The sequence below is a fragment of the Ipomoea nil genome, unplaced genomic scaffold (genome assembly GCF_001879475.1).
Source record: "Ipomoea nil cultivar Tokyo-kokei standard unplaced genomic scaffold, Asagao_1.1 scaffold2821, whole genome shotgun sequence".
Classification (NCBI taxonomy): domain Eukaryota; kingdom Viridiplantae; phylum Streptophyta; class Magnoliopsida; order Solanales; family Convolvulaceae; genus Ipomoea; species Ipomoea nil.
The window spans coordinates 566,550-577,781 of record NW_017619249.1 but is presented as its reverse complement, the minus strand read 5'-3'; the positions used below and the strand labels follow the sequence as shown (position 1 = coordinate 577,781).

Below are 11,232 nucleotides of genomic sequence, written 5' to 3'. Positions count from 1 at the left end.
CGGTATTCGGTCTGGTTCGGTTCACACTACAAGAAAATTGTCCATTAATGAGAGGTAAAACCGTCACTAAAAAATCCAAAAACCATCATAAAAGACTTTTAATAACGGGAAATTTACCGTCACCACCCGTCGTTATTTCTTCCGTAGATAAAAACAAATAGCGACGGGATATGATACCATCATTAATAAGCAATTTAGTGATAGTGTGTTTACCGTCACTAAAACGTTCTTTTTACGACAAAAAATCCCGTCACTAATACAACTACTCACTAGCATAATTTCCTCTCATTATATTCTTATAACGATAGAAAATACCGTCATTAATACTACTATTTACTAACAAATAGTATTATTTTTTAATTTGTATATATATTGTTACTTCTCATTAAATATTCATTTTTGTAATACATTTCTTTTTCTCACTAATCGATATTATGTTATGTTATAATTATAAATATTATATTGATATATAATGCAATTAAAGTAAACACGATCAATATATTAAAAGACTTCATCATTAATACCAAAATAAAATGTTTCATACAACTTTGTAAAGACTAAAGACAAAGAAATTAATTATAACAAATAGCCATAGTATCTGTTGGCTAGCTATTTTGCCAGAAGTCTTTTGTATTTGAACTAATTTTGCTCAAGTCATGCAAGATCAGTGGTAACTCCTGCTTATCATCTCACTTCCTGCTTTGGAATCACAGGCCTCTGTCTCTTGACTGCCAATAAAACCCCAAAATGTTTTAGTATAATCTTAAAGACATACAATTTCCAAGCTTAGAATTCATCAAATGATCTATCAATATTTGTAACAGAGCAAGGAGAAAACAAAAGGGTGACATCTACTATGGCATATGATTAAACAAAAATTTTACGTTAAGATTAATAATAATCACATAATGATAATACAGATTGCAATAGAACTATTATGTGTGTACATCGCCCTATTCTTTTTTATTATTTCAATAGTTTAATATATAACATTGAGCATTAGAAACATACCTTCATAAAATGTTGATTCGATGAAACTGTCCTTCAAGAGCAATGATACCTATATTAAACATAAAGACCTGAGTCATACCATCATGCCTCCTCAATATACACTTAAAATTATTTTGTTGTATAGAATTAAGAATAGAATAGTATACAGCTTTATGCTCAAAATTCTTGAAACTACAGCAATATAGTGTATGCATGTCTTGGTGAGCAATATTGAACAACAAGAATCAAAATCTTTATCACAATCTAATTAAATTTCAAATGTGTACCAATTCATGAGTATAGAACAAAGAATACGCAATAATTTAATCTAATCCATAGTTTATAATGAAACCACAAAATAAAAAGCATATATACCTCATCAATCCAGTCCCACCATCGGGAACTCCGTCTCAATCTGGTTCCTAACAACATTATACATCAAAGGCTCATGCCGTTCACCTAAAACGCAAGAAAAGATTAAGCAAACAATTCTTTAACAGCTCTTGGCCTCCAGTTTCTGCAATATTTTGCTTTCAAAAAAAATTCTAAAATAACCAATAACGTTTTGATAACAATGATGACCAAGTGAGTGGTGGGATGCAAACCCCATTGATGTCATAAGACAAACTCAGAAAAATGGTCAACAGTTAACAGCCTTATGAACAAAGGGGAAAAACACAGGGGTGGCGTTCATGACTCGGGTAGAAAGGTTAGGAGAGAATACCTGCACACCGCTACACTCATAAACTGGCCTTTTCTTTCCCAAGAAACTCTCTCCCACAAGTTTTCCATGGTACAAATTACTGGAAAATTTAAAAAGGGAAAACATAGAGTACACAAATCTCCATATGTACTGGAAAATCTAATCCTATACGACACCACAAAAAAACACAAGAATGAGTGTTCATTCACAGTTTATCCCACAAATTAAACTTATGCATATTTCTATCACTCTAAATATGAAAAATGCTACAAAGTATAGTTTTAAGAGTGATACTTTCAGCAAAATACATCTTCTAATTATCTTTCTAAATTGAAAAGGTAAATGGTTCACAAAAGGGATGAGATTTTACAAGACTGTAACATTATAGCAATTTTTATATTGACTATTATTGTTTTAGTATACACAGTGCAAAAGTAAAGAACCTGAGGAAGGTTTTTCAAACTGAGCTGAGGGTAATGAGCCTTAACATCTCGAACGCCACCATCTACAGAAAGAGCTTGCTGAATGCTAATACTCTTCCACCATTGCAATTGCCTCTATGTAAACTGCCTACATTATTTATCCATTGTCCATAAGAAAGATCAAAGTAGCATGACAAAAACTCTTTATGCATAATCTCAAATCACTACTATCAAAAATTTATGGTTGACAATCAGTATGATCAGCTAGTGAAGAGTTACCCAAAGCTTGTGCCCAACTAACAACAATCCAAACCCCTTTTTGGCTTTCTCTTTCCCATCCATCCGCCATTACTGTACTGTTTATTATCTCACAGCCACCGCAAATGCATGCCTAACCCATAAAGCAAGCTAAGCTATCACTTCTAGCTTAAAATTCACGAGATAATGCAAGCAATGAATAGGAAACCCATCATTATGAACGGGAAAAAAAGAAAAAAAAAATGACTGACCTGCTGTTGAAGTCCTTGCCGCAGGTGTCGAAGCAAGTATTTCTTTTTTCTTTCTAGTTTCCTTGTTCACACAATACATTCAATCACATGATCACAAAACCATAATCATCAAAAGCTATTGAAATGTTTACCCAAAAATAGAGAAATAACAATCTGTAAAATAAACAAACAAAACAAATCACAAACAGTAGCTACAAATTTAGAATAAAAAGTCTTCATAATTTCATAAATGATTACTAAAACAAGGCAAAGTAAACCAAAATTTCCATTGTCCACACAAGCAGCAAATCAACATATAATGGATTCACTCATCTCTTCATTCAAAAATATTTCTCTGTGCCTATACATACAATTTCAATTTCTCTGCAAACAGAAGCAAAGTTTGTTGAACTTGAATTATCGTTTGAGTGGAAAAATGGCTTACTTGAGAATTGTTGCTGTTATGATGGTGGCCTTGATGGCTGGATCTGCCTTTGCTCAGGCACCAGGAGCCGCACCAACTACTTCACCGAAGAGATCTCCATCTCCGGTCGCGTCTCCGCCGCAGGCAGTGCCGGCACCACGTTCTTCTCCAGCGTCCTCTCCGGCTCAGACTCCATCTGCCGCCGCTCCCTCTGAGTCACCACTCTCTTCTCCACTGGCTCCTCCCACCAGCACTCCTGCCGCCTCCACCATCGCTAATCCTCTATCCATCGCACAGGCTCCCGGAGGCGATGCTCCTTCCTCCCCTCCCAACGCCGCCGCTTTGAACAGAGTCGCTCTCGTCGAATCTGCTGGTTTGGCGTTCGTCGCTACCGCTTTGCTGCTCTAAATTCTCTGATCTACCTGAGATTCTTTTCAAATACACTGGAGTTGATGATTTAGGGCTCTATATATTTATATTTCATTGATTTTGACGGTGTTGATCATAGCGATTGAGGAGATTAGATGCTTTTATTCGTTTAAAAAAAAAAACATATAATGAGGGAGCCCGCTGCACACTTGGGGCGCCCAAAAATTTTGGTGGGAATTAAATTTCAATGAAATAATTTTCAAATACATCAATAGTGAGAGTAACAATAGTTTTTGTATCAATAGTGAGAGTATATTTTTAAAATAAATATATACTTAAAATTTTGTCACCAAATCATAAACTTTTAGTTAGAGTAATTTTTTACCCTCACAAAAACTATGTAAATACTATATTTAGTGAGGGGTTTTTCTACCCGTCACAAAATTTTCGTCACTAAAAATGGTTTTTCTTATAGTGTCAAGAAAACTAAACCGAATTGCTCACCCTTGCAGTTAATTACCAAAATGGTCCCTTGACTATAGTGAATTATCAATTTGATCCCAAGTTAACGATTGACTAATGGTCAAACAAACGGAGGACCAAATTAGTTAAAATTTTTAAAGTTGAAGAATTTAATTAGTCAAAAAAAAATAGTCAAGAACCAAATTGATAATTTCGTTACAATGTCAAGGAACCATTTCGATAATTAACTCTATAAAAATTAACACAATTCGTTAAAAAAATATAATTAGGTCCCTATTATTGTTGATGGAATGATGGGATGCCACGATAGAAGTGTGATCTTATCATTCTTAGCTTGCAGCATTTAGCTATGCCCATCGATGCATGCTAAAGTTCAAAGCTGCAATGATTACTCACGAGGATGCATGGTCTTGTAATTTACATATTTATTTTTTTCAATTACAGGACCCATGTTATATGGAGTCATTATTGGAGTGTAGGGTTTTTTCTTTGATATCAAAATTTCTCAACATACATTAGGACTAAATATCGTGACTAATTTAATTAGAATAAATGCATTTAATTAGACTCCCAATTGGTAGATCATGATGAGTTCAAGCCTCAGTGAAATAGTATTGACTATTTGTGTTAGAAGCAAGCAGTATAACAGAGGAAGATATATTGGAAGAATATATTACTGCATTATTATTGAACTAGTATTTCACCCGTGAATATTTGAAATATTAAAATCATGTTATGTTATTAAAATATTAATGTTATTAAATTTATTATATATATATATATATATATATATATATATATATATATATTGATATTTAAGCAGGGTAATTATTAAAAAGAGTTAATGTCATATGTGGTCATTCGAGGTCATTTGTAATAATCCGAATAAAGTGGTTTTGCCACGTTTAATTCTAAAATTTCAAATTGACGACTCGTGGTCGCTACGTGATGCACGACATAAAATTAAATAATGTTATGGTTGATGAGACTAAAAATACTTTAAAAAAATAAAATCAAACAATTATTCTCAAAATTTAATGCAAAAAATATTTCTTTCAAATAATTTAAATGTACTTACAATAAAAAAATATCTATGGAAATTGCACATACAAAAATATTAATATGTATAATTGAAATAGATTACATCATACTGAAATTTTAATATAAATTTGAAATAACAACTTTAATTATATAGCTAACATACTTAAATAAAATTTTTAATTAAAAGTAAGACCATGGAATTATAGTGTAATAGAGTCAGTAGCATTAAAAAAAGGACTATGAAATTAATAATTTTATTATAAATAAGAATAAAAATTACAAACAATTGAAAATTTCACAATAAATAACGTTTGTAGGTGAAATACTAACTGTATTGAATCGATACATATCAATATTTTCAATCCTTTTTTGTTGTTATTAATCTAAAAAAATGAATTATAGTATACAATAATATGAATAATTAATAATTAATAATATAACAATAATAACATATTAATAAAGGAAAATTACACTTTTCGTCGATAAGTTATATGTTAATTGTAGAATTCATTTCTAAGTGTTGGTCATGCTCACTTTTCATTCCTAAATTTTCATTAGTGTTACATTTTTCATTCCTAAATTTTCATTGGTGTTACTATTTTCTGACTTTGTTAATAATAATAATAATGCCCACTTAAGGACGAAAAATACAATTTTTCCTATTAATAATAATATTAATACTAATAATTTTAATAATACTTGTCTACCACAATTTTCCCTATTAATAATAATATTAATACTAATAATTTTAATAATACCACTCTACCACAATTTTCCATAATAATAATAATAATAATAATAATAAGGCACAAGTGTCAAATAGGCTCATCTACTACTGCGAAGTGCTCAATTCGCACCACGAACTAAATTAAGTGTCAAATAAGTCCATCTACAATTTAAATATGTTCAATTAGCTTTTTTTACAGGTTAATAACAAGTTACATATTTAATTATTAATTATTAAAATAAATAAATAATATATAAAATAAAAAACAACTGGAAAACAAAAAAATAACTTAACCTGTATTCTGCATTCCAGCAGCAATACCCTTCATGGTCAAAATGAGGGTGTCCTCCAACCCGGGGGCATAATCGCTCGTTGGGTTCAGCTTCACGAGCTCAGCAGCGTGCTTGGAATCGACATAGTCTTTGCTGATGTGCGGCCTCAGGGTGACATGGTATTCTGGGTCACGAATGCGTTTCAGGGTAAGCTTGACAGACATTTAAGGTTGTTATGTAGGAATCGCGCAGCTTGAGTTGCTGTTTCAAGTAGGGGTCTCCCTCGAGAAGATCCTTATGTCTAGCAATCTATTGAAGAATCATAATTATGTGAATTAGTATGCTCATTGTAAAGTAATACAATATAGTTTGTGAGAAGACATAATTACCTGTAGTTTGTGAGAATTACCGCTGGCTGTATTCTTTTTTTTTTTAATAATTTTTAAATTATTTTGAAATTATTTTTTTAATAATTGAATTGGTAACATGCAAAAAAAAATAAAGTCAATTACCTGCAAAAAAAGTTAATTGAACAAATTTAGTAGGTAAGTATGGTTAATTAGCCTTTAATTTAGTTCATGGTGAAAATTGAGCACTTGACAATAGTACATGGGCCTATTTGACACTTCTCCCTAATAATAATGATAATAATAATAATAATAATAATAATAATAATAATGACCCTAAAAAACCCCCCAACCCGTCTGAACCACGCACGAGCATCCATTTCCATCTCCATTTCCTAATGCTCTCTTCCTCTCTACGATTTCCAGAAGTTCTCATCACCATTTGCCATTTCAGAAACCACACTACATTCTCTACTCCAGCTCAAACATCAACAGAGACAACTGTAGCAACGTATGGAGACACCGGAGCAGGTTCAAACCAACTGCGAAATTGCGATTTTATCCGGCGATTTCGTAGTTCTTTCCTTCAATTTCGAGATTGATTTGTCTGTTAAAGGTAAAATTCATACAATCTATTCATAGTTAGGGTTCTAAATAGATCTTCGGAAATAGTTAATTCCGAAACACATGCAGAACTAAGCAATCAAAAATAGTTATACTCCAGTTGTGTATTTTGGTTACTATTACAATCAATTACAGTATAGATCTTCAAAAATAATTAATTCAAAAGCACTTGCAGAACATTTTTGTCTATGAATCTCATACCGAGGTTAGTATATTCAGTATTGGTTAGTATATTTGCTGGATTCGCCGTTTTAAACTACGATTTGCTACAAAATTTGTTCAATTTCTAGGTTGAACTATTCATAGAAGTTAACTTTCACACTATCGTTGTTAAAATTCATAGTTCTCTTTTCGAATTGTACCCTAATTTTCAGCTCTATAGAACCCTAGAAGCTATGTTAAAACACTGTTTATAATCTGGTTACAGTATGCATATAAATATGTATGCCCGATTTCTCTGTAAACTGGTCTGGTAGATTGTTTTCACTGTAAATCCACTTTGCCCACCAATTTTTACAATGTAGAAATCGTTTATCCTTTATTCGATTCACAGTTCATTAGATAGTAGATTAGTAGTTTAGTAGTAGACATATGAGAATACGTTTACTTATCTATTTCCTATGTGCATTTTTTTTAGAGTTCTGCAATTTTTTGATATAACATTTGCATAATCTGGATTTAACAGTTTGTATTAATGTGAATTTAAGCTCTTTTTTAATGAACTCTTGCAGGACGAGGAACATACCAAATTATATAGCATGCCCAGAGAGTGTATTCTGTATATACACACTTGTCAAAAGGTATGAGCTCCTAGCCATTAAGTGGTTCTTTTATTTATAATGCAGTATTATTAAACAGTGGTGTGGGTAGACTGTTTAGAATTGTAGTTTTGTCCATTAGGTTTGCATAATCTTACCATTTTAGTTACTGATTAATATACTTTTTAGTTGGGACAAAACAGTTAACTCTTTTTAAGTGGTTCTTTTATTTATAATGCAGTGTCATTAAAGGATCTCAAGACTATCTATGCTGAATTAGCCTGCATATATTTTAATTCCCATGTTGTGACAGGTCTGTGGTATGTGCCTTTTATTTTCCTTCCTTTAGAATATAGGAAGAATGCATTGGTTAATTGATTCACTCATTCTAACTGCTTTTTTTTTTTTCTTTTTACAGTATTAATACCCCTATTGCTTTTCTCCAAATCTAAATATAGTGTTTCAACTACATTTTAGGTATTCAACTACTAAACTTTCATTTAGTAAAGGTTTACTGACACAATTTGTTTGCTCAAATCTTGCTTTAAGTGTTCATTGATTACATTTAGAAACACTGTTTTTCCTTATTTTTCAACATATCGTATTAATAATGCTTTCCAACTCTAAATGTGGAGTTTCCACTTCACATTAGGTATGTGTGATTTAACATTTAAAGATTCATGTAGTAAGTGTTTGTTTTTACAAATTGGTTGCTCAAATGTGATTTTAAGTGTTAATTCTATCACTCATGAAATATTTGTATTTGTATTTACATGTTTCTTGACACACTAATATTTGCATGACTCAAAATGAGTTCCTGTATTTATAATAATTACATGACTTCTATTTGTATTCCACATCAATTTGCTTGCTAATATGTAAAATACAGTATAGATCTAATGTACACTTAGATTAGATAAAAACTAATCTAAGTAATTTAAAAAAACTTCTTCTCTGGCCACTATTGGTGTACATTGTGCCTTTTAATCTTGTCCTCATAGTACTCCCATCAGCTTACTTATATAGGAAGACAGGATTGACTTCAGAGTTTGTGTGATACTTGCATTCTATGTTTATTTTTCTACTGCAAACAGAAAAATATAATCTTGTCTGACAGTTAGTACAAACCATCTACATTGTCAATCAATGACAGTGGCATACTTTCTAAGTTAGTCTTCAAGTCACTGACTTAAATTAAGTCAGCATAGGTCCCTGCAAAAAGCCATAGCATCAAGATTAAAGTCAGATTTTAGTTTTTAAGTAGTACCTCTTGTTTGTCATATAAATCACTGATAGTAACCACCTCAAACGGTTGACTTGTTGAGCCATCATTTGCATTGCTATAGCTAAGACTGGAGAAAAAATTAATACTTCTCGTTGGAGAATGGAATTCTCTATCAGCTACTCACATCAAACCCAATATTAGAGTCAAATATAAGACATAGAAACATGATAGGGTTAGGACTTTAACCTACCTTTCCCTAAAGGTGGAAAACTCCTCATAATCTTGATTGAACAAATACTTGAGTGACATTGTAGGAGCTGCAAAGTTTAACCTCACCATCTAATTTGAAATTAAAACTGTCAGTAGGGCATTTTAATGGAAACAAATTTATGGAATTTAAACATTTGTAGGGCATTTATATAGAATCATTAGAAACCACAACACTTTAACCAAAATATATTCCTATTCTAGTCACTGTTAACACCATGCTTAACCCTAGAAATTGTAGCAAAACTACAATAGGATCAGTGAAGTTTGATTGAAAGAATGGCTCAATCTTGGACAGTCACATGTTCATCCCAAAATGTAGATCTTAATTGATTACCCCTACACAAAAAATAGAAAATCTATACATAAATATGTTACTTGGCATCCTCAATCACAAAATCAAGCAGCTTACTTGTTTGTCCACTGATTGCAAACTGGAAAGAAGTTTATATGAAATAAACTTACATGTTTGGCTCTTGATTAGAATAGTGTTTCGACCTTTAGTAAAATCTGGATTAATATATTTTCCTAAGACGTACAATGGTGTCATCTTCAGGTTGTGCAAATAGGAGGCTTGCGTTAGTGCTGAAATCTCAGAGATTAAACGAAGAAGGTGGATTGAGTTGTTGCTATTTGTGTTGTATTTATAGAAGGATTATGCAGCGGATGGAATTCTAAAAAGTATACATCAAGTATACAACATTAATGACACTAAATGATGGTGTTGCACTGGATATTGAAACGCCAAAAATGAAGGCTGCTTATAGAGTTCCAATTCCTTAGTATTCAGTTAGTCTTTTATTTATATTCAAATTTCAAAAATTTGCAATTAATGTTGTGTATATATGCTCTCTAGTAAAGCTATGATTTGGAACAATTTCCAATGAGCAAATTTTTAAAGCTTCACGTTATGTAGATAACATAATTTGGATATACAAATTTATTTTTGGGGAATCCAAAAAGTAAACCAAAATCGAGAAATTACTGCCAGAAAGAAAATCTGATGGTTAACCACAAAAACATCAAAACGACGTCACTTCTGTTGGGCGAAAAAATGCTTGCATTTGATTAGCCATGGCTATATGGCTTTAATATATAGAAGGATAGCTTTTATATAAGCATTACATTAACGTAAACAAGTCTTACAATCAAGGAGAGTCTTTGCATGTGCTACAACTATAAATAAATGCCATAAAACTAGGACAAAAGCTGACTAGTATATTCAACATTCCCTCTGGTAAACTGAAGAAACATTTAGTTTAATTATACTCAATAACTCCCAGCATCTTCCTTAGCTTCTGAAACGCAGGCAACTTCAATGGCTTCGTCATTATATCAGCAAGTTGATCTTCACTCTTGCAATAAATTAGTTCAATTGTTCCATCTCTTGAAAGATCTCTAAGGAAGTGAAACCTCACATCTATGTGCTTGCTTTTCCCATGTAAAACTGGATTCTTGGATAACTTGATGGCAGAACTATTATCACAATAAATCGGAGTAGCTCCTCGCTTGAAATTCAGTACTTCAAGAATGTTCCTTAACCAAACTGCTTGGCAAACACAACCAGCCGCAGCTACAAACTCTGCTTCTGTGGTTGACAATGTAACAATGGGTTGCTTTTTTGAAGACCACGAGATAGCTCCGGAACTAATCGTAAAAATGTATCCTGAAGTACTCTTCATGTCATTTATGTCTCCTGCATAATCACTATCAGTAAAACCAAATAAATTTTGTTCTTCATCTTTATTGTAGAATAAACCATAATTTTCCGTTCCTTTCAAAAGATGAACATCCTTTGTATTTTCCATGTACCTACTTATCAGACTTACAGCATGTATAACATCTGGCCTTGTAGCTGTCAAATACATCAAACTCCCTACTAACTGCTTGTAAAGAGTGTTGTCAACCCCCTTCCCTTCTGGATTCTGAACAAGCTTAAGACCCACTTCAGTAGGTGTACTAACCGAGTTGCAATTCTCCATATGAAACCTACTCAAAATTTCTTGCACATACTTCTTCTGAGAAACAAAAATGCCTTTGGTGGATTGCACTACTTCCATACCAAGATAATAATGCATCAATCCAAGATCAG

General features: G+C 32.2%; 1 protein-coding gene and 2 long non-coding RNA genes across 4 annotated transcripts; 2 read left to right on the top strand and 1 right to left on the bottom strand.

Annotated features, from left to right (window-relative positions):
- Positions 1 to 1,588: 1,588 nt before the first annotated feature.
- Positions 1,589 to 2,610, bottom strand: LOC109158489. Its single transcript, XR_002050396.1, has 3 exons — positions 2,395 to 2,610; positions 2,137 to 2,263; positions 1,589 to 1,858 (listed from the first exon to the last, which is right to left on the bottom strand). It is a non-coding gene; the product is annotated as an uncharacterized LOC109158489 (long non-coding RNA).
- Positions 2,611 to 3,039: 429 nt separating this feature from the next.
- On the top strand, positions 3,040 to 3,435 carry LOC109158501 (classical arabinogalactan protein 5-like). The gene has a single exon (XM_019306419.1). The coding sequence runs from the start codon at positions 3,040 to 3,042 to the stop codon at positions 3,433 to 3,435; it is 396 nt and encodes a 131-aa protein (XP_019161964.1).
- Positions 3,436 to 6,619: 3,184 nt separating this feature from the next.
- LOC109158490 lies at positions 6,620 to 9,925 on the top strand. Of its 2 annotated transcripts, none has more exons than XR_002050398.1 (5): positions 6,620 to 6,882; positions 7,622 to 7,690; positions 7,890 to 7,961; positions 8,067 to 8,125; positions 9,697 to 9,925. It is a non-coding gene; the product is annotated as an uncharacterized LOC109158490 (long non-coding RNA). The 2 variants fall into 2 exon arrangements; XR_002050397.1 differs by having other exon boundaries at positions 7,890 to 7,968.
- The last annotated feature ends 1,307 nt before the right edge of the window (positions 9,926 to 11,232 follow it).

Coding starts and splice junctions, on each gene's coding strand:
- LOC109158501 (XM_019306419.1), top strand. CDS start 3,040: ATGGCTTACTTGAGAATTGTTGCTGTTATGATGGTGGCCTTGATGGCT.